At 40.6% G+C, this 21270-nt stretch overlaps 1 protein-coding gene across 1 annotated transcript; it reads right to left on the reverse strand.

Moving 5' to 3' along the window:
• Positions 1-2902: 2902 nt before the first annotated feature.
• Positions 2903-12634, reverse strand: SMNDC1 (survival motor neuron domain containing 1). Its single transcript, XM_079313084.1, has 6 exons — positions 12479-12634; positions 11721-11840; positions 8188-8330; positions 6286-6447; positions 5328-5481; positions 2903-4606 (listed from the first exon to the last, which is right to left on the reverse strand). The coding sequence occupies exons 2-6, from the start codon at positions 11838-11840 to the stop codon at positions 4469-4471; spliced, it is 717 nt and encodes a 238-aa protein (XP_079169210.1). The 5' UTR covers positions 12479-12634; the 3' UTR covers positions 2903-4468.
• Positions 12635-21270: the final 8636 nt, after the last annotated feature.

A 21270-nucleotide genomic window follows, 5' to 3' on the forward strand; every position in this document is an offset into this window, starting at 1 on the left:
GAACACTTGAGTCACACAGGCTGCTGGCCTGGCTGGTGCAGGTCAAAAGTGTAAAATGTCATTTCTTTTGGGAAAGATCTTCAACATTAACCATGCTTTAAAAGCTGTGGGTAGTAATTTATTTTTATTACACTGGAAAAAAATCAGTTCCTTGGTTTGTAGTACCCCAGTGAGGCCTGGAGCAAGTAGTGGGGTGAGCTGGGTAGTTTGGCCTTTAGCAAGTCATCCAACATCTTGCAGACTGCTGTGCTGCAGACATGTGATGAAGCTTTATTTTAATACAGCAAGGATATAGTTTCATGCAAGTATTGATTTTGATCTTGAGGGATGTTGCAGCAAAGCAAAATTAACCATGAAGGGATTTAAAGCATTTTATGGTGGTTTTAATATTGTGGTTACTAGTCAAAATATACACAGGCCTAGGCCTTGACTTGGGCTACCAGTGCTCTTGCTAATGCTCCATTCAGCTAAGGTTAGGAAATTCTTTCCATTTAATCCTCTTTCAAAAATATTTATCAAAACAATTGTTTTGGATCTCCTCCTGGAAGGTTTGATGGGGAAATACAAAATCTCTTTCCTATCCCAGAGTGGTGGATAACTGTACGAAATAGTATCCATGGCCCCAGGAAATACCAGTTTCAGCAGGTCAGTCAGACAGGTAATGTGTAAAATGCAGCATCACTCATTTCTCATGGATAATGTCTCTTTGGGAAGTAACAGCACCTTTCAGTCTAGGTGAGAGCAAGACTTTTCCAGTCAGCACTCACTGTGGGAAGGCTTTGCACTTCTCTGCAGAGCAGGGAGTCATTGCGAGGTGAGTTCAGCTAGAAAGGGAATTGCTTTAGGAAGAAAACAATGTTGCTTTAAGAAGAAAACAATGAAAGTGCTTTTATGTAGCAGAGCCTTCAGCTCCAGACCGAGCTGACTTGGGTAGGTGGCACCATCATCCCAATGCAAATGTCCCTCCTTACTTTACCATCTAAGTAAGTGAAGGTTTTTAGAGCTCTGATAAAGACTGGACAAATTGCAACACAGAGAGCAGCACCAGCTGCCCGGCAGCAATCCTTCTCTTGGGCCTGGCCCAGGAATGTTTTCTCTCCACATAACTGTTACAAGAGAGTGGTTGTTTCCCAAGACCCTGCCACAGCTGCTGCAGGTGAGCAGAACCTCAAGGGGAAGCACAGAAGTCTGCTGTGGGTTTTGCCTTCTGAACATCTCCACTACTGAACTGCAGTCCTCTCAGGTGAAGTACTTTTTTGTATTTACAGAGCTGTGAGACCAAGCAGCTGCATAAATAAGGGACAGCAGCTTTAGTGGAGACAAAAGAGAAATGGATTGCCACGACCATGAGAATTTCAATTTGCTACTGTTGAGACTTCTAACTGACTGGGGCAATCCAAGATCTGAGTCAGGTTTATACTGGTTTATAAAGGTTTAATTTCCACAATGGGTTTCAATTTGCACAGTATTGAGGTTGTATTAGATAAAAGTAAAGCCCTATAGGAAATGGTTGAAGAAACAGGCAGCCCATACAGGTCATTTTGCACAGTACCCTTAGACAGGCACAAATCTGTGTTCTCTGACAAATATCTCTTCCATTTTTATAGCTTGGGGGTTTGACTCTATTTTTACAGTAACTTTCCCTGTCATTTCAGTGTTTTTAAGTGCTCTCTGCCTATTGCAGGATTTGTTGGCACTGGGGTAGGTAATTTGTGTGCAAAGGCCCAATGCAGAGCATGAGTTCTCAGGCTTCGTGCTGTGTAGACCAGTTAATAAAACTGGAAAATAAATTGTAAAAAAAGCCCCAACCAACTGAAACACCATCAGCCACATTTCAGGTCAACTCAGAATTTGTAATAATAAGTTCTTGTCTTTTGGCAATTACCAACATTGCTTCGCTCACTGTTTATTTTTATTACATTAATTTCTCAAGCCACTTTGCTAAAGCTGTGTTCCAAAGCCAGATTACAATGATTCACCCATCCTGCAGCTGAGGCAAGAGCATAAAACCCCCTGATGTGCAATAATCAGAGCACCCTAGGCACAGTGATCTCATTGTTTCACTTATTCCAGGTAAAGTGTTTCAGGAAAAAGCCAATCAAGATTCTTTCAGTACTTCTTTGCAGTGCCCAACAGAAGAGTTACAGCAAAGCTCACAAGGCAGTTCCTGTTACAAGAGGTGACAGTAAAATCCTCAAATAGGTACAAATGTTGCTAATTTTTCTTAAAGGTTCAGCTAAAACGACTTGGGCTGGACTGTCCTTTGCACGGAAGGCTCACACACCCCTTGTGTTCTGATGATTCACCCTACTGCTCTCCAGGGCTCCTGAACAAATAAATAGCCCTGGGATGGTCTATTGATTGTATTTATTACATTAAAGATAAGCAGATGAAGTGCATGTCAAGTGCATGGATTGAGCCTTGTTTTTATTTTCTATTAAAAAAACCAGGTGGAGTTCAGAATAGGTTTCCTGAAAACTCCAGTTCTGCCTGCTTTAGCATGTGTTAGCTCTGACTTCAAGATGCTTCTTTTGGATAAGTGAAAGGGACCTGTATCACAGCCACCTGTGAAAGACAACAGGTGACCTTCCTCAGCACTGAGCTGTCAGTGTGGCACGACTGTCACCTAGTTAATGTCACTGCTGCAGGCTGCAGTACAAATTCCCTTTCTTAAAAGCAGATTATTTTATTCTTGTTTTCTATGCAAAAGCAAATTTAATGCCCCTGCTACCAGTGAAGATGAGAAATGAAGCAACACCTACTTCATCTTGCAGTGAGTGTGTTGTACTTCAGAGCCACTTTTGTATATTACATTCTGTATAGCAGATTCTGCTGTACTTACCCCTGTCCTGATGATTTACCCTTATCCTCCCCCTATGAATAATGCACTTCACCAAATATATCCAGCAGATTTTAAACACTTTATTTAATAAAAGTTAAACATACAAAACTGAAATTAACACACTTTGTATTCATAAAAATCACCTTCTCCCATTATAGGGAGAACCTTTTTCTATGTATGGATTCTAAACTACAGCTTGTAGAGTTTAGCTTGAGTTGTGACTCAGGTAACTGATGGACATTTCCACCAATCAGTGCATCAACAATTGCTGACGTGACCTGATCTAGTTAACAAATTACAAAATGAGCTACATTAACATAATATACAGGGAAATAATGGTCAGGGTTAATGGACAAGACACATTTTATTTAATGGGGGAGACAGCTGATGTACTCTTGTCCATTAACTCAGCCCTAGATTTTACAAAAATAATATCTACATTGTATACAGGGCTACCCATTAAGTTCTTTAAACACATTACGGGTTCAGAGGTGGCATCACTACCGTAAGTGCGAGACAAGGAACGGAGGAAAGCAAATCACAGAGAGAGTACAAAAAAGCAAGAGCTTTTACACGTGGATTCCTGAAGAAAACTGAAGGGGCTCAGCAGCACTGTAATACAGCTGAATGTACAATGGACACTAGGGCTAGTCAGTTATGTGAGGACAGAAATTCCCAACTAACCTTTACTCACTCACACCTAAGTGGGCTCTAGGCATTCGTATCTGCTGTGTCATGCTTCTCCTTGTCTGGATGGGGCCCAGGCACAGGCTGTCACTGCTGTGACTGTACCAACACCTACAAGATCTACAGGGGAGGACAGGACAGCTCCTTTCCACAGCACAGCCAGTGACACTCCAGCTCTTATCCCTGGGGATGGGTAGGGACTCTTACATACAGTTCCTTGTCCTATGGTTTTCTGGTTACGTTTCATTAACTTCCTATTATAACTTCATGAGTATTTTTAAAACAAATGAAAACAGAAAAACAACCAACAAGAAACAGCATCTCCTCTGCTTAAATTCAAGCGCAAGAAATTTGGACTGGAATTAAGTCAAAATTAATTGTTCCTAGAGCATAAGTGATCATTTGTAATAAAGATCCTATCAGCCCTGTTCTGCCCTCATTTACAGCTGTACAAATCAATCTGCAGTGGATTTGTAAGGGAGTTATTTAAACTTCCTTAGCAATTCCATGTGACATGTAAGCTCTCTCCCAGAGCTGCAGCAGCTCTGTAATACTGAGCATGTCACAGACAGCACTGTGACTACAGAAACCAGGGAGGCTCTTAAGGTGCCATTTTTATACCACCACTTTTTTTAAAGGAAAAAAAAAGACCTTCACTACTGGTATGAATGAAAGATTCAAAGCTGCAAACAAATACTGCTTTGAAAGTAACAAGCAACAGCAGTTCATGCTGCAGTTACCTGCTACAAAAAGTTTAATGGTTGGGGAGGTTCAAATCAATAGCTGGAGATTTAAGGCTCAAATCAGCTAAAGCCAAAGTGATGGTGACAAAATGGACTACTCACTATGTGCTAACAAATAATTTACTTTTAGAAAAATATAATGATAAAAAGGTAAGTGTAAAGCCCTGCAGAGATGAAGTTCCACCTTTTTCACCTGTTACTGAGGCATCAGATGCCTGACATTATATTTAGAGGTATCTTGATACTGTGTCATGGGTTTGTCTGCAATTCCACATGTTCCAACGCCAACCTTGCCAGTTACGCTCTCAGGAGAGGCAAAAATACTCCTTTTCACCTGGAAATAAAACAGAAAACAACACTGCTGAATAATTACTAGCTGGACCTTACAAAGAAGAAAAAACAAGCAATCAATACTATCTGAAGTGCTACAAGATTCTCAACTTTTGCCCTACAAATGGGCACATCTGTGATGCCTTGTCACTGAGTGAAGCAATGGGGCTGGAAACTTCTGGCACCTCAGTACTGGATGTGATTGTGGTACTGAGGATCTCAGGTCAGGCCAATAATGAATAAAATTCACCTCTCTCTAATAATTTCTCAAAAGGAAGACTGAAGTTCTACCACTATGTCTGGCAGCTCTTGGTCAAGCCAGGATAGAAATGGAGTAAGGTTTAATGTCCTTGCTACCTTTTCTGCTCTACACTTGCTGTTCCAGGGCACGTCCCCAGCACGTCACAAACACAGCAAGAAGCCAGACTTGGAGGTTTAAAGGGGCCCTCAGGTTCTTGGCTCCAACAAACACCTGGCAACTAATGCAAGCCCAGCTATCCCAGCCAAGTGCAAGCTCACCCTTTTAGGAGCAGCACTCCTCCAACACAATCCAGTAAAAAACCAGGCATTTGAAGAGCACAAAATACAAAAATGCACACTTTAGAATATCAAAGACACCCAAACTCCTATGTTGCATCCCATTAAAAACCACGTCCTTTCTCCCAAGGTACTGCACAGAAGTCTATGTCCTGTTACTACTCACATACTGACAAAAGTAAACAAACCTGGCCTTTTTTGTTTTTAGAATAGGCTCTGTTGTTAAACTGTTGCCACTTGACTTTCTGGTCTTCTCTTTCCTGTTCAAGTTCTTTAATTCTCTGGGCTTTTTTCAAAGCTTTCTTCTTTTTATACTCTCGTTGCTGGGCTATCATCTCTTTTCTGGAGAAAAGGAGAAAAACAAAAAACAAATGCCACATTTTATGTTTGTGCCACTTCCTGCAACAAACTAAAAATCTGTCTGTAAAACAGAACTCATATTAGCTTCCCAGAAGTTAATTACAGAAATAAAGCTTGTAAATATTCACCATTTCTAGGAGGTAAAAAAAAAAAAAAAAATCCCAAAAACCTAAAATCCAAACCAAATCTTTCCATTAATAGACACTACCTTATTTATTTATCTATCTGGTATAACAAAAGTCACCAGCACACCTGAGGAGCCCATGCCAAACACAGCAACCCATGGGACTGGGTGCAGTTCATTTCTGGGTGAAAAGGAACCTATCAGCACTTCTACATTTCAGAAGCATCTCAGGTTTGGAAAATGTAAATAACCCATTGCAGTGAAAAGCCCAAACTTCTTGGAGGACTCTGATGCTACCAATTATTGAACAGGGATGGAAGAAAAAGGATAAAGATTACTTCAGTGAAGAGAAAGAAGTTGAAGGAGTTGTGGCTATGCCACAATGCAGCACCCTCAGAACAACCTTTTAGGGAAGGGATCACTGACTATAACAAACACTGAAGAATCATACCTTATTTTTCTTCCAAAGCCAAAAATAAAAGTTTTCAGCCCTTATAAATACCCTCCTGTGTTAGACACAGCAAGATACTAAGTAAATATAAATTTTAAATAAAAATAAACCAATAAACTACCTATTTCATGAACCAATTTTTCTAGCTGAGGGAGAAGAAGAAAAAAACAAATGACAACTGACAGCATTCAGACTTCTGTGTATTACTTACTTGGACATGGGTTTGTTGCCACTGTCCTCTTTTGCTTTCCTTCCCTCTTCCACAGGCTTCAGATTGAACAGAGGTGTGACTTCAGCATTGCCATATCCAGCAAATGTAACTGCAGCTGTTCCATTCTCCTCATCTATTTCTTCAATCTCAGCTTCGTAACACCTGTAAAGATATCATGGCTGTAAGCATGTGAGTAAAGCTTTAATACTCAGCCCTTCAACACCTACATCAGCCAGCTAATGCCACTAAGAGAAAAATTTGCAGATGCCAGCCTTCATTTCCAGGGGCAATACACAAATCAAACCAAGAGATTATTGTTTTAAAGTCAAAGGGACACAGATACAAAAACTGGAATCTGCTTTATTTGACCTTCAGCTTCAACAAGCAATGCCCTCACAGCTGTCACAACTAATGATTAGTGCTGGGGCCAATCTAATCAGCTATCCTGATTTGGTTTTAGTTCTGGCCAGTCATGAGACATTAAAAAAAAAAAAGTGCTTTCACAGAATTCACTGAGGAGTTTTAGAAAATGTCAGCTCAGAAGCACAAAGCTTTGGTTCCATTTTTATCTCCATAGAACAAAGAATTAAGAAAAACTGAAGCTTTCAAAATATTCCCTCTTCAACACTTTAAAACTTAAAAGTTTTCTTTTTTATTTAAACAGCAATTTTGAAAATTCCACAGAAATCAGTCCATTTCATATTTATGTGTATTCATATTTATGGAACACTTTGGTCAAACTGACCTCAAAATGGGAAAAATAAAAATTAAGCCTTCAGAGAAAATATTCCAATTAACATTTACTGAATTAATTTCTCGTGTGTTTTCAGTGGGCCAACATCTTGAGCTGAGTTAGGTGAAAACACATGAAAACCAAAAAGTCTGGCTGGCTCTTTATGAGACACTGCTCACTTAATAAATACTGCAACAGAAGCAGGGTTTTCTTAAAGAAGCAGAACAATTAAGTCAAATAAAATGCACTTCCCCGAACACTCTGACACACTCTTGCCCAAGCTCATCCTGTAATCAAGGGATCAGACCAAAAAGAATGACCCAAAGGTGACCAAAGACTAAGAGAGTAATTTTTTAAGTTCTAACACAAGAACATTTTACTAATTAAAACAGAAGAACTGTTCACTTTTAGATTAGTATTCTACTTAAGATATCAATAGCTATACCAAAATCTTTACATTGTTACTACATTAAGAGAAGCAAGTTCATAGAATAATAGAGCCTCTCTCTAAGTGGTAACAATTGCAATATTGGTCCTGCTTTTTTTTCAAAGCTGCAACAGTTATACATTTGCACCATGAAAAGTAACTTCTAAATGTTTATTTCCAAGTTCATGAAGTCAGAATGATCTGCTTGGGTTCCCAGAACTACACAGGCTAGTATATAGGAGACCAAATCCAAATATTGATTAATTCTATACTTAATTACACAGTTAGTTATTTTATAGCCAAACCCAGCATGTTCAATTAAAATTTTTAGATTAATTTCCAATTAGAGGCCCAAACTGAGATACAGCAAGAATTTTTCTTCAAAGTAATCAGTGATATATATATACTAATGCAATGACAAATTATGAACTACACATCACAAAAGCTTTACAAAAGACTGTCCCTAACTGACCCATTCTTTCAGTCTGTCAATTATTACATCACCAAATGGTAATTTACAAAAGCTACCCTACTGTTATAATGTTCTGACAAAAAGGGCATTTTTACAAAATAACCCCCCATCTCTCCGCTACCTAAAATACCCACCTTTAAGAAACAGTCCACAGTCTTTAATTTCCCAATTTCTTTTTGCTTTTAGTCACCCTGGTCAATTCAAACTGAATGAAAGTCTCTTACCATTGAACTATTGCATGTAACTGTTAGAGAAGTTTTCTACACTTACTGTCCATCCTCACTCCATATGGCCATACACCTATCCCCAACCTTCCATGAGTGACTGGGCAGGGCGGAGGCAGAACTGTCAGAACTTGCAAGAGTTTCCGAAGGTTGTGTTGAAAGGAGATCTTTGGTTAACTCTATGACTTCCTATAAAAGACAAAAAACCCACAAAGAATAATTTTTCAAATTCCTCTTACCAAGCATATTTTTACCCCAAGCTTACTGGTTTTGGTTTGATTTTTTTTAAGTTATTGTATTATATTCATTGATGATGTGTGAATTACACTTGCTTCGGGTTTTTTAATAATTTAATTAAGCTCATTAATTGCAATTGTAGATAAAAATACGTATGTCCTCACTGTACTGCTGTAAAGCTGCCCATGCCCTCCTCAAATTTTCAAAAATAAACCTATTATTTTTAAATAGCATTTCTCTCATTGGCTGAACTGTAGCATCCAGAATCAGGATGGCAGAGCACCCTCCAAGCTGTGAAGACCTCTCATTTTGTCAGAAAGCATCCAGATGCACACTAAAGAACTGGTTTCCTCAAGTCATTTTGATAGAAGTGCTTGGTTTTTTTCTAAATTATCTGACTGAGGTTTCAGGTCAGGCCTTCCCTTGCTAATCCAAGATAACAAAGTAACAGAATTTCCCATTTCCTTTACATACTATTCATTTACAAGCAGTGGATTGCAAAAACCTCTCCCAATTTCCTGTAAGTGTTACATTAAAGACTAAGAAATCAAGACTTCTCTTTTTTCACTAGTATTAAAAGTCAAAGGAGAACAGCACCTAAAGGGCCATGTAAATTTTCTGTATAATTCAAGAAACTTTGGTGGCCCAAAAGAAGAAAAATTCTTCAGTTCTTTGAGTACCTCAGCATGAGCCATCGTCCCTCTCCTAACAAAAGTAAACATTTAATTCCAGACAGTGATCACCTGAGGCTTGGTGAAGCCTGAACTTTTCTCCCCATTTCACACCTGAATTCAGCTATGAGCATACAAAGACTCAGAAAAACACATAAAGGAGCTGTTTATCATCCCTTAAGAACCTAGAGGACTGTAAGCACTTCCCAAGTAAGTTAATACAACATAAACTTACATGCACTTTTATCTGATAAACTATACATCAATGGCCTAACAGTCTGTTTCTGCTGCAGCATGTTAATGTCTGAATTTCCAGCAGCTAATTAAAGTTTTGCTCTTTGCTTTGGAGGAGCTGCTGGTTAATAAGTACTCCAGTGAGCACAAGCAGAAGCAACTGTGAGCACAGGAACAATTACTTCTACTACTTAGCTCACCATTTTCCTAACATCACAGCTGAAGCACAACAGATTTTGATTATCAAGTTACCTAATTTAAGAACATACAGCATTAGCCTAATTTTCTCCCCCAAGTGCAAAATCCCAAACTATTCCTCAACATACAGGTAGCTGTATTCTGCAAATCCAGGAGGCATCATGGCTTAGGACAAGTATCTCTCTCAGCAGATCAAATACATCATATCAGCCACAAGCCACTCCTGAAAACAAGTGTTTCAAGTATTGCAACTACCTGCAATACCAAACTGTTGACTAATTTTGCCTCAGAGATGGCTTATTCTAGAACTTGGATGTGAATAGTTTCAGACAAGTCTACCAGAATCCTCTGAATTTAATAAAACCCCTTTACACACCAGGCTATTAAAATAACTAAACTTTTGGTAAAAATCATCTGATATCCACATACCATACTGCTCAGCTCACAAGATAGAGGCATTAATTTTACTGCAAGCCATGAGACAATTCTTGAGTCTTTAAGAGAAGCAAACATATTCCAAGAAAATTTCTGAGCAGGACTTGGACTACCACAGCAGCTCAATACAGCCAAACAGGTTGAACAACATGGCTTGGTGGGTGCCACATCCCCGTGATAAGAAGGTGTGACCACAGGGAACATTACTTAGTTTGCCAAGATTTTTCCTGACCAACTGGTCTTCACAAAACCAGGCAGAGCTCTACACTCCAGAGCACAACACCCACAGATCCCATCTCCAATTACAGATGATGACAGCTGCCATCAATCCTAGAAAAGGTAAGTTTGGTTCTAGGGTGAACAGACACTGTCCTAGAAATGCTTGGGTGAACAGAAAAGTGAAAAGCTAAGTACTTCCAACAATTTCTTCCAATATTTAATCTTGCTACTCAAGAATAATCCAAGCATACAAGATGCATCAGTATTTACAACAGGAAAGAGATGTTCCAATTACATAGTAACCATCTTTCTGAACAGACAAAAAGTGGTTTCGCTGGGACACTGACGCATCCAACCCACTTTTAGTTGTTTGTTTAGTTGGCATATATCAAGTCTGCAAAACATTATGTCATTTTCAAGGTGGAACATACGGATAGCAAACCTTTTGGGGACGAAAGTGTAAAGATCTTCCCCATTCTGTGCAGAAAGCTTTTATTAAAAAGTTTGCAAGTTGTCCTTTCACATCAATGATCTCTGCATATCAAAGCCGAGGTCGTGTTGGTATCGGAAATATCATCCCATATGGGTTTTGCTGTGCATTTTAAAAATATAAAAATATACACATGCTTTTAACAGTGTACAACAGAGCACATTCAGATGATCTATAAAGTGCCTTGTGGGCACAAAGCCTTTGCAGTTTAAAAGGAATTCTAAAGATCACTGTTTAGAGGCACTACTTGTGTTTTGGTTTTATTACTGTTATTTTTACACAGAGCAGTGGTCACTAAACCTTGCACTGGGTAGTTTCATATATTTTTACACCTGATGGCTAAAGCAATCCACAACAGAAATGAAGCAGCATCTTGCACTCTCATGACAGATTTTAACAGCACTGCTGGGATTTGCTATATGCCAATGTGGCTTTATAGGCACAAGAATCTACAAGACCACTCACACATTTAGAATTAGGTTGGTGGCCTTCCTGTCACTAAACCACATCCCAAGGACCAGAAATGGGTTTTAGCTGTTAGGAATACTATATGTTCTTGTGACAAATGAAAAACACAACTCTTTTCCTTTCTTATATAGAAACACAATCAAGACTCAGATGCACAAGGAATACAGAACTACACTCCAAAGCTTTTAACACTGCAAATGCATTTAATGAGTAAGCAGGTTCTGGATCAAGTTATCTGAGAACTCAGTAAGATCATCATGGTAAGCCAAACCCATCAGGCTTCAGCATTAGTAAAAGCAGCAAAAAATAATGACTTGGAGAAATGCTTCAGGGAAAAAAAATTAAAACCCAGCACATAGTAAAAACAGCACTGGCATATCTTTCAGTCTCTGGCCAAAATTTATAGTAAAAGAGTTTGTTGTATAAATTACTAAATCTTTTTTACTTATCCAAAAAAAATAGATTTAAAATAGGACATACTTTGGGATTTTCCAAACTAAGCCTACCATGACTACACCAGGCTATGTGGAATGAAAATAACTAACCCACCAAGTGTCTATTTTTGTTGCAGTAAAGATTTAACACTTGTAAAAGACCCTGATGTTTCACCTACCCTCAAGTTCTCACCTGTAAGTCTTTCTTCAGTTTCAGTAAATCCTCATTGTCTGCATTGCCAGATAAGGCAGCCTCGACTTGCTGGAGCTGAGCTTTGTAGCTGGCCAACTGCTTAGCAAGGTCTTCTGACATCTACAAGGAACACACACACATACAAACCCCACATCAAAACAATAGCCTTGCTACTTTTTAATCACGCCTTGTGGTCCAAGTGAGGTGAAACGGCAACAAAAAAACAAAACAACCCTGTTACTAATATGTTAGATGAACAGCTCATTAAGTTTCAATTACGAGTATTTGTTCAGTAATTTGACTATAGATACCGCCTCATTTAATTTTTGTACAGTTTCGGCTGCTCTCAAGACACTTTTGAAAACCAGAAGGTTTAAACACGTGCCTGTGCACGGGGTAGAGGCACAGCTTACAGCGAGCGAGCAGCGGGGCCTGCAGCAAGGCTCGCAACTCGCGGCCCTTCAGGAAATGAACGCACGTCCCCAGCAAACCCCGCACAGCGCAGCGTGTGCGCTCCGGCTGCCGCACACCGCCAGCTCAGCACCCAAACCCTCTGCGGCACCGGGAACCGGCCCCTCCCGGGGCTCCCCGCGGGCCCGGGCCGGGCGGAGCAGCGCGGGAGAACAGCCGGGCCTGGGAAGGGCCGCGCCAGCGCCCAGGCCCAGGCCAGGCCGAGACGGGCCCGGCGCAGCCGCGGCTCGCTCGGAGCGGGCAGGGGCTCAGCCGCGGGGCCGGCAGAGCGCTCCCGGCGGTCTCACCTCGGCGGTGCGGGGTGCGGGCCGTGCCCGGGCCGGGGGCTCCGCTCGGGGTCCCGTCAGGCCGCGGCCGCTGCGCTCCGGCTCCTTCCGCAGCCGGGGGGGGGGGGGGGGGGGCGGGGGCGGGGCCTCGGCCGGCGCGCGCCGGCGCTCGCGAGAGCGGTCACGTGAGCTACCGGCCCGCCAGCGCCTCACGCGGCCCGCGGGTCACGTGGCGGCCGCCCCGCCCACAGCCCCTGCGGGGCGGAGCCGCGGCTGAGGGGGCGGGGCCCGGGGCGGGGCGGGGGCGGCGCTTTGCTCCGCCGTCCCCTCAGAACGCCGCTGGCAGTCTCGGCTCGAGGGGCGGCGGCAGGTGTGTGCTGTGGGGAACCGCGGGCCCCTGGCCCTGCAAACCCCAGGCGGTTTGCTCACTCACATCTTTGTTCCCGACAATATCAGATACAGCAACATCCTCTGTCTACTTACGTGATCATCAGAACCATGCGAAATTTACTACCGAACAATTTAGAAGAGAGTCCGTTTCAATATTTGTCCTGTAATGAAGGGGAGGAAACTGAGGGCAAAAGCTCAGTGGCTTCTTCAAGCCTGTCATAAGAAGAAATATATATTTCTGGTGCAAAGCCAGTGATTAATTTGGCTGTGAGCCCGTGAAACAGGCAGATTAAGTAAATGCCCCAAAATTTTCTTCATATTAGCAGGAGGATCAGTGTCTCCTGCAAACATCCTGTCCCTCACGGGCACAGGCACATGGTGCTGCACAGGAAACTGACTTTGCTCATTGGATTTGTTTATTATGTATTATGAGGAAAATATATCTACTGTGTTCTACGACACTTGGTGCATGTCCTCAGAGGACACCCTGACCCGGAATGAAACACATTTCTGTAAGTTGGTGTAAGATTTGATAATTAAACTGTAGAAATTACTGGACACTGTTCAGAGACCAAGTGTAACAATGAAAATAGCAACAGCAACTTTTTGGTATTTTCATTATTATGCAGTAATAAACTTGAAATTGTTAAGGAAACATTTTCTAATAAGACTTTATTAGATTAACAACCATTGAAACACATTAAATTTTTTTGATATAGAGCATCAGAAAAACTTTGTGGGCATAACCTACCAGTTAGAATGGGCATTGATATGATCAGTTTCAACTTCACATTTCAGGACAAGAAATCTGTGCAGTGTCTGTAGGATCAAAGTGACAGAGACTGAGAAGGATCCACTGTCCAGCTATCTCCAAAGGCAGCAACAGCAAAGAGGAGAACACTTCTGTGGTTGCATCAGCAAGAGCAAGCAGAAAGAGGCATTTTATTTCTATAAAGGGTTTAGTGAGAGTTAATATTGAAGCAGTTGCTTATATAGTAGAGTATGTAGTTTATAGTAGAGTGTGGAGACATCTAAGAAGAGCCAGCAACATTATAAGATTTGTATGTTATATATAGGAAGACAATCAGATCTTGAAACTACTGATCTTTAATTCATACAAATTTTAAATTCTCATTAATTACATCCGTAAAACTGGATTTATCTTCACCCAAAAATAGACACCTTTTTTCTGTATTTGACTAGAGAAGCTCTTTTATACCATATTGAGGAAAGACAGTGTAAGGAGGACATCTTCCTGCTGTCTTACAGATTACACTTTTTAAAAAATATATTTTCTAGTTCGTTAAATGTTTGCTGCTTGGATGGATACATGCATAGCAGCACATTAGCATTACTGATAGCAATATATATAACTTAGCAGCAGGAAAAAGAAGCAGAGGCTCTGGAGCGTCCCGCAGCCACGCCTGGCTTGTCCAGGAGGTGGTGGTGATGCTGCATCGCCAGCCGCGTTCAACCGGCTGCTCGGGAAACAGCGCTGCTGCAGGTCCACAGCTCTTTTTCACATCCCACAATGTTCTTTTTTACAGTCTGCTGTGTGATTTTTATGGCTAGATAACGGGAAAATATATAGGAAGCTGGTTTTGAAGGTTACTGGGACTATACAGTGTTTTGAAAGGTGAATGTATTTTGGTGAATAAATACACTTAAATCCACAATATTCCTCATTCCTAAAAGTTGAATCCTGAAGCACTTAAGAATCAGAAATCCGAGTGCTGAGCAGCAACCAATGCTGTGAAGATGTTATTATGTCAAAATGATTTAGTGTCCTGTTTTTCAGCTTTGTATGGGTGTGTTGTTCTCAGAACAGAGAGCTAGCCACTAGCAAAAAACTGGCTTCTGCAAACAAACCGGTCTGTCCTCATGACAGAAATTGCAATCCAAGTCTAGGCCAGAATGGAGACACTGGGTATTTTTAGGCTTTTCTGGTAAGCTGCCTGCATGGCAGACATTGCCCTGTCAGTGGGCCAGTATGTCAATCTTGAAAGCTGTTGATATATTAATTTAGGTTAAGAAAATATTGTATTAATATTTCAATTTTTAGGGTTGTTTTTGTGAAGGTGCAGGTTTTTTGTCCAGTTGTCCTGTACCTCTAAGCAAAATTTGCTTTATTTTGGGGGAGGGGGTTACCATTTGTCATTACAAGAAGAACTGTCAGCTTTGTCCATAGATGCCATTATGCAATATTTCTGATTATGAGGCATTGTGTTGTTGTTGCTTCTGCAAAATTTATTTCTACAGCTTTTTTCCAACACTGGCTGTTTGAGTCTGGCTGAACTTAGCAGTTCAGCAGTTTGGCTGTTATAAAACCAAGTTATAGAAAGAAATGCTGCTTGTCCAGGCACTTGGTTAAAATACACACACTGTTGAGAGGTTCAAGTGCCTCTTGCTTTAAAGCATGGGCTCAACATTTGTCAGGGAAGTTCAGTGTGCTTTAAGCCTCCATTTTTTGCCATTTTACTCTCCTGAAATTTGGCCTAATTTCACATTTTTCAATGCCCACTTACACAGAAGTTTATGTGGAAGTTTGGTAATGTATGCGTTCCTGCAGATAATTTTGCAGCCCAGGTAATCAGCCCAGGTAATCAGTACAAATTGTGGTGCTAAACAAAGAAACTGAGAGTTCAAACATGTTCTGCCCTCTGAATTACTGTAGAAATTATGTCCTGTTGGTGAAAAGGCACAGTGACTAAACTGAGGAGGAAAAGTGAATCAGCACTCGATGAAGAATAAGATCCAGGGTGGAGCAGCACGGGAATGAGAAAATACCAAAAAATTCCTTAGGCCCAGAAGGTGTTTGAGTGGCAGGAATGCTGAGAAGACAAGGGAAATTTGGAAAGTAGGGAGCAAGGGCCATTGCAGAGGGTAGAGAAGCCTGGGAGGATTAGGAGAGGAGCTGAAGCAGCAAGCCAGCAGTGTGGGAGGTTTGGGAAGCAGGAACTTGAGGTTAATATGGGAACAGCGTGGGGGTATTTTGGTTTGTGTGTGGGGTGAGACCTGGGAAGTTAGGAACAAGATGGACTGCTGTGATGGATTGTGGGGCTGCTCTGGGGGGAGGAGAGCCAAGTCCTGCATGGTGAGGGTAGACAAACAGGAGGGCATTGTGTGCACAGGGAGAGGGCAGCTTGTAATGAGCATATGAAAGAAGGAAGGGGATATGAGGTGCAGCTGGCAGCAGTGGTGGCTCTGTGTGTTTTCCCCAGGACAGGGTTGCTGCCAGCTGTGTGCCACGCACTGGCTGGGGTTTGTGGCAGCTGCTCAGCAGCCTCCCACCATGAGCTGTGTGGCTTCTGGATGAGCTGCCCTGCTGTGCCCCACAGCTGCAGCTCCATGCCAGCAGTCAGTCTTTGGTGGTCCAACCCCACGGGAGCTGCACAGGCTTGGTCTGAGCACTGCTCAGAACACAGGATTTACCGCTAAATCCAGTTAAAAATAGGCAGTTGTTTGTGGATCCTGCATTGCTGTCTGCTGAAATTTAAAGGAAAGTGGGCTGAAAGAAGAGGAAGAGAACCTTACAAGAGGGCTACTGAATAGACCTGTAAAGAACTGGGTTTATTCTCCTGTGTAGGAGTATCTACATATTGTCAGTGATGTAGATCTGTGTATGGAATAAAAGCTCAGAGTGTAAACTTAGAGCTGATTGCCCCATGGGACTTGCAGTTGAGAACTGTCCACAAAAGCTCTGATTCATCTGGAGGTAACCTTGCTACCACAGGGTTAGATTGCTTTTAGGACTGTCATGCATTCCTAGGTTTTGAAAGCTCATAGCATCTTGGTTTGGAAGAGCTATGACTCCTGATCAGTGTCACTTAGGCAATATGAGTAGTTTTGGGGGTAGTCCAATATAGGAAGAGATTTAAAACAGTGTTACTTATTTATAAAGAGAGTTTTCATTGTTTTCTGCCTCCTCTGCAGTTAACAACATCTAAATTTTAATTAGTCATGTGGACGCCTTTGGACCCCAGTACCTCTTATTTCTTTGCCCTCCTTTAGAACAAGGGATAATACAGATACCCTATAATATACATAATACTGATGAATATCAAATGAAATCCAGTGAGAAAATGAAGAATTTCTAAAATAGAATTCAAGGAGTCCATGGCAAGTGGTGAGTTCTACTGATGCAGAAACAGATTAACTGGCATCAGAGTGGTATAAAGGACTATTGTAGTCTTTGTCATGCCACATTGTACTTCCATCCTGTGAATCTAGAAGTTGCCAGCAGTTAGAATTTTTGTTTCTGAACTATGATAAGTTTTTTTTTGCTAACTAGTGTTCATGAACCTTTATAAAGTTTAACTATGCCATAGTAGCTGTAGAATTCACATGCATCGATGTCTTTCCTTTACCAATATAAATAACAACACGTACAATTTACATAAAATGCAAAATATGTGGATCACTGTTCCAAACTTTTCCATCCTTCATTCTACTGACAGTCTTTCAGACTAATTTTCCTGAAGTGAGAGAATTTCTGGAGTGTGCACGTAGCGGTGAGAGATGGCATTCACTCATCCTGTAGCATGAACAAACTTGTTAAACATTCCTTCTGCATCATGTTAGTCACTACTAGAGCAGCAAGACAGCTTTCATGTGGTTTAGCATCCTGTTCCTGGTAATCAGAGTGTTTAGTAATCAGAGAGTGTTGTCTTACATCCTACAGCTGATCCAACACTTAGAGAAACTGGAAATCCTTCTAAAGATGTTTCCTCTGAAAATGAAATTGAAATGTCTCTTACAGAAATTGTCTTGCATGTCATTACAGCCATCTACAGATGAAGTCAGATTGGATCCTTGGCCAGCAAATAGCACTTTGCAGAGGCTCCTAATAAAAGAAGAGTGTATCAGATGGACATTTAGAGCTACTTTTATCAACCTACTTATATGTCATTTGAAAGAAAAAATAGTGGAGCTGCTGGTGGATATTTCTTATATGCTAAACTTAATAAAAACAGATTGTGGTATCCATCTTAATGGGAAACTAGGATAACAGGCTGCCAAGGGTGTAGTAAGATATAGGCAATTTAGAGATATAACAAGATTTGGATTCTTGTTCACACAGAGTTATAAACACCATGTTTGGGCTCTGGAGTAATTTTTACTCCCATATTGGCTAAAAAGCTATGGGAGGGGTTTGGTTGGATTTTTTTTTTTAATTTTTCTTTCAAGTTTCATCTTGCACTGCCTAAGTGCAGTGCTATCTACCTCTCTTAATAACAAAGAGGAAAAGGTGTCATTAATATGTTGTGCTGTTTCATACACTGGAATGAGGATTTTCATGAGGGTTTTGATTGCTTGTGCTGTGCTTCCTATGTGAGAAAGTTTCAGTTCTTCAATGTAGTTATAGATCTGAAGTCTTTGCAAAGTTTTAGATCTGCAGGAGCACTTAGCACTTCGCTTAGTACTTGGTTGATGGATTCTGATTAGCTCCCCTGCAATTATGGGGATGTTTCTCCTCATCTTGGTCAATCCCATTCACATAATTTGGTGAGAGGGTGCAATATGCTGTTCAATGGAATTTGAGCCTTTACTGTTACCAGCAGAGAGAGCTTAAACAGTAAAGCAACCAATGTCCATGGGAACAAGGTGACATTTTTTGCCAGTGACCATTATAAAGGATATGACTTGCTACTGCACTATCTTGATATTGCATTACTTTTTGAATGAGGCAACGTGCCTATAATATGAATTTTTGAGATGCTTGTGCTTTGCTCTGAGTTTTTAGTTTCATGCAAGGTCAGGAATGTACTGAACTATTTCAGGAAAGGTGCAGGCAAGACCATGTGCAGACAAATACCTGTTCTTCCTGTGTTCAGAAGGAGAATTTGACTTGCGGTTTTTACTTGAGTATGAGAAGTCACAGTGTTTTACAGCATACATAAAGATGGACAACTAACCAGCTAAAGTGCAACTGAGAGCCCAGCCTTTTGAAAGCTTGGTGGATTTTCAGTTTGGGTTTTTTTTTTTTTTTAACATTGGTTTCAAAATTGCCAAGGGATTTGCCAGTCAGGAATATAAACATGAAAACCTAAATATAGATCCAAACTGCCGAAAGGAATGCTGATCCACAGATTTTATCTAGAGACAGATGACTTATGTATCTAACATTTTTCCCTTTTCTATCCTTCCACCCACACCTGATGAAACTATTTAGATTTGAAATGTTGGAAGGCCACGTACCTGAAGCAGCAGTGGGCTTGTTTAAACACCATTTTCCAGTATTAGTTTTATAGATCTAGAGATGACTAATAAGGAAGTTTCTTCATTCAGTATTTGTGGATGACCAATTTTTGTTAGCATGAGGAACAAAGCTGGTATGAGAAGGTCATGTTGCCCAGGGAGCAATTCAAATCTCCTGAGTGAGTCATGACACTGGAATCTTAAGATACAGAGAGAAAATATGGTGCAAAACTCAAACAGGGCTTTTTTTCTTCTGCCTTTTTAATTTTTTGAGATATTTGCAAGCAGACTTGCTTCACTAACACTCCTGGTGCCTGTATTCCTAGATTTAGGGCATTTATTTGGGGTCTCCCCTTTTATTGTAATAGGATGAAGATGGCAGCTGCTTGGTAAATCAGAATGGTGACCATAGGAAATACTCTTGGCATAATCTAGATGAGTTTGCATAGTACATTTCTCCTTTTTTAGTTACTTTGGTGATTTGAATACACATTGTAGCAGTAGAAAAAAGGAAAAGGTAGAGGTGTTTCCTTTGACAGACACAACACAGCACAATTACCATATTAAAATATTGCTTGTCCTAAAATCATTCCAATAATGGTGGTGGTCTAAAGTCAGTAAATGCAGCCCTAGATGTGATGCACCTCAGCAGGTCTGTTCTGTATCAGAGACTCCTCTACAGCAGAGTTGCTGTGTACATGGACCACAGTTTGCTCCACACTCTCCTCCCAGGATCACTGGGAAGGGCTGAAGTCGGAAGGGCAGGATATTTGCAGTTGGCAAAGCTTTTAGTGGCATCTTCAATTAAATCAGTGGATCTCTCCTAATTCCATTTCGTGCTGCATTAAAAACTCCCTACCAGTAGATGATGGTGCTTTTCAAACCATGAAACCATATCAAAAGTTAAATCTGGATAATATGTAAAACCAATAACAGAATCAAAGCTCAATGAAATCTAGGCATGGTTTCAGACCAGTGTAAAACAAGGCAAAATTAGGCTGTGATATAATTTTAAGGCTGACCTTGAGCGACATCTTGTCAGGAAATGTGGTGCAAAGTGGTTGAAGCATTAGATCAGCTATGTCAATACCTTTTTTTTCTTCAGTGGAACCACTTGGGAAATAATCTTCCTTCTCTTTGGGGCATCTATATAGATCTAAGCAGGGAAACATTGGTTTGGAAACTGTAAATCACTGTAAAAGTCCTGTCATCAGTTGTATTAATAATACAAGTAAATTTAGTACAGAGTGTTTCGTAGGTATTGATTTGCTTCTTTTTCAGAACTTGCCAAGCTTTCAGACAACATATTTACATTAATATGGTGTTAAAGAACTCTCTGTCAAGGCCCAAAAAAGCTTCTACAAATGTGTTGATTTAGAAATTTTTGAAAAGTTCTGATTTGTTTATTGGAGAAATTGTTGAAAGCAAAGAGGAAAATTGTGTCATAAGTAGATGTCAGTATCCTTAGCACAGAAGCAGGAAGAGAGGAAGGAGAATACAGAATAATAGAAGGAAGGAAACTAGGCATAGTTTAACCTACAGGTGAGAGCTAACAATTTGTGTTCTGCTGCAGGAAGAAATGCAAAATTGAGCCAATGTTTAGCATACATCCAATGGACATGCTAAACTAGATAAAATGTATATTCACCTCAAAAGAAACAGAACTGTCTTGTGGAGCTGTTTATTTTCATTAGACAAATTGACCTCTCTATTTGTCTCCAAACCTATAAACAATGCAAGCCATCATAGAGCATCTTCACTGTGGTTTCCTTTCATGTAAAAATTTATTTAACTGTGATTGTAAGTTTATTTGGATGCTAATTCTGTAAAAACATACCCTTTAAGTTTTAATACTTTTTACTTTAAAAAATTCTCTTTTTTCAATGTTTTTTCATTAAGGTAGACTTTCACTTGAAGAAACTTCAAGTGTGTCTGTAGTTCACTTGGCTGGGAACAAGTCTCTTGATGTAGACAAGATGTAGACATCCTCTGGGCAGAATGTGAATAGGCTGTTTGGAAAGCAGCATCATTCACACAGGTAGCATGAGGATGTGGGCACCAGTGCAAGGGTTCTCCATGTTTAAATGCAACATATGTGTAAAAACTGGATGTGAGGTGCAGAAACACAACTGTCTTAGGGTTCTAAGGCTGGTTACACTCTTTAGACATTTAGGAATCCTGCATTTCTGGTTTTATGCAGTTGGTCAAGTGTGCAGGTCTAATCT

This window comes from Erithacus rubecula (assembly GCF_903797595.1).
Source record: "Erithacus rubecula genome assembly, chromosome: 9".
Lineage (NCBI taxonomy): Eukaryota > Metazoa > Chordata > Aves > Passeriformes > Muscicapidae > Erithacus > Erithacus rubecula.

What these genes read in the sequence shown, in the direction of transcription:
- SMNDC1 (XM_079313084.1), bottom strand. Translation starts at nt 11,840, where the DNA reads ATGTCAGAAGACCTTGCTAAGCAGTTGGCCAGCTACAAAGCTCAGCTC. An exon ending in AACTGAAGAAAGACTTACAG is followed by an intron (nt 8,331 to 11,720) that starts GTGAGAACTTGA and finishes TGTCTTTTATAG; the next exon opens with GAAGTCATAGAGTTAACCAA. An exon ending in CTAAAAACAAAAAAGGCCAG is followed by an intron (nt 4,607 to 5,327) that starts GTTTGTTTACTT and finishes TTTTATTTCCAG; the next exon opens with GTGAAAAGGAGTATTTTTGC.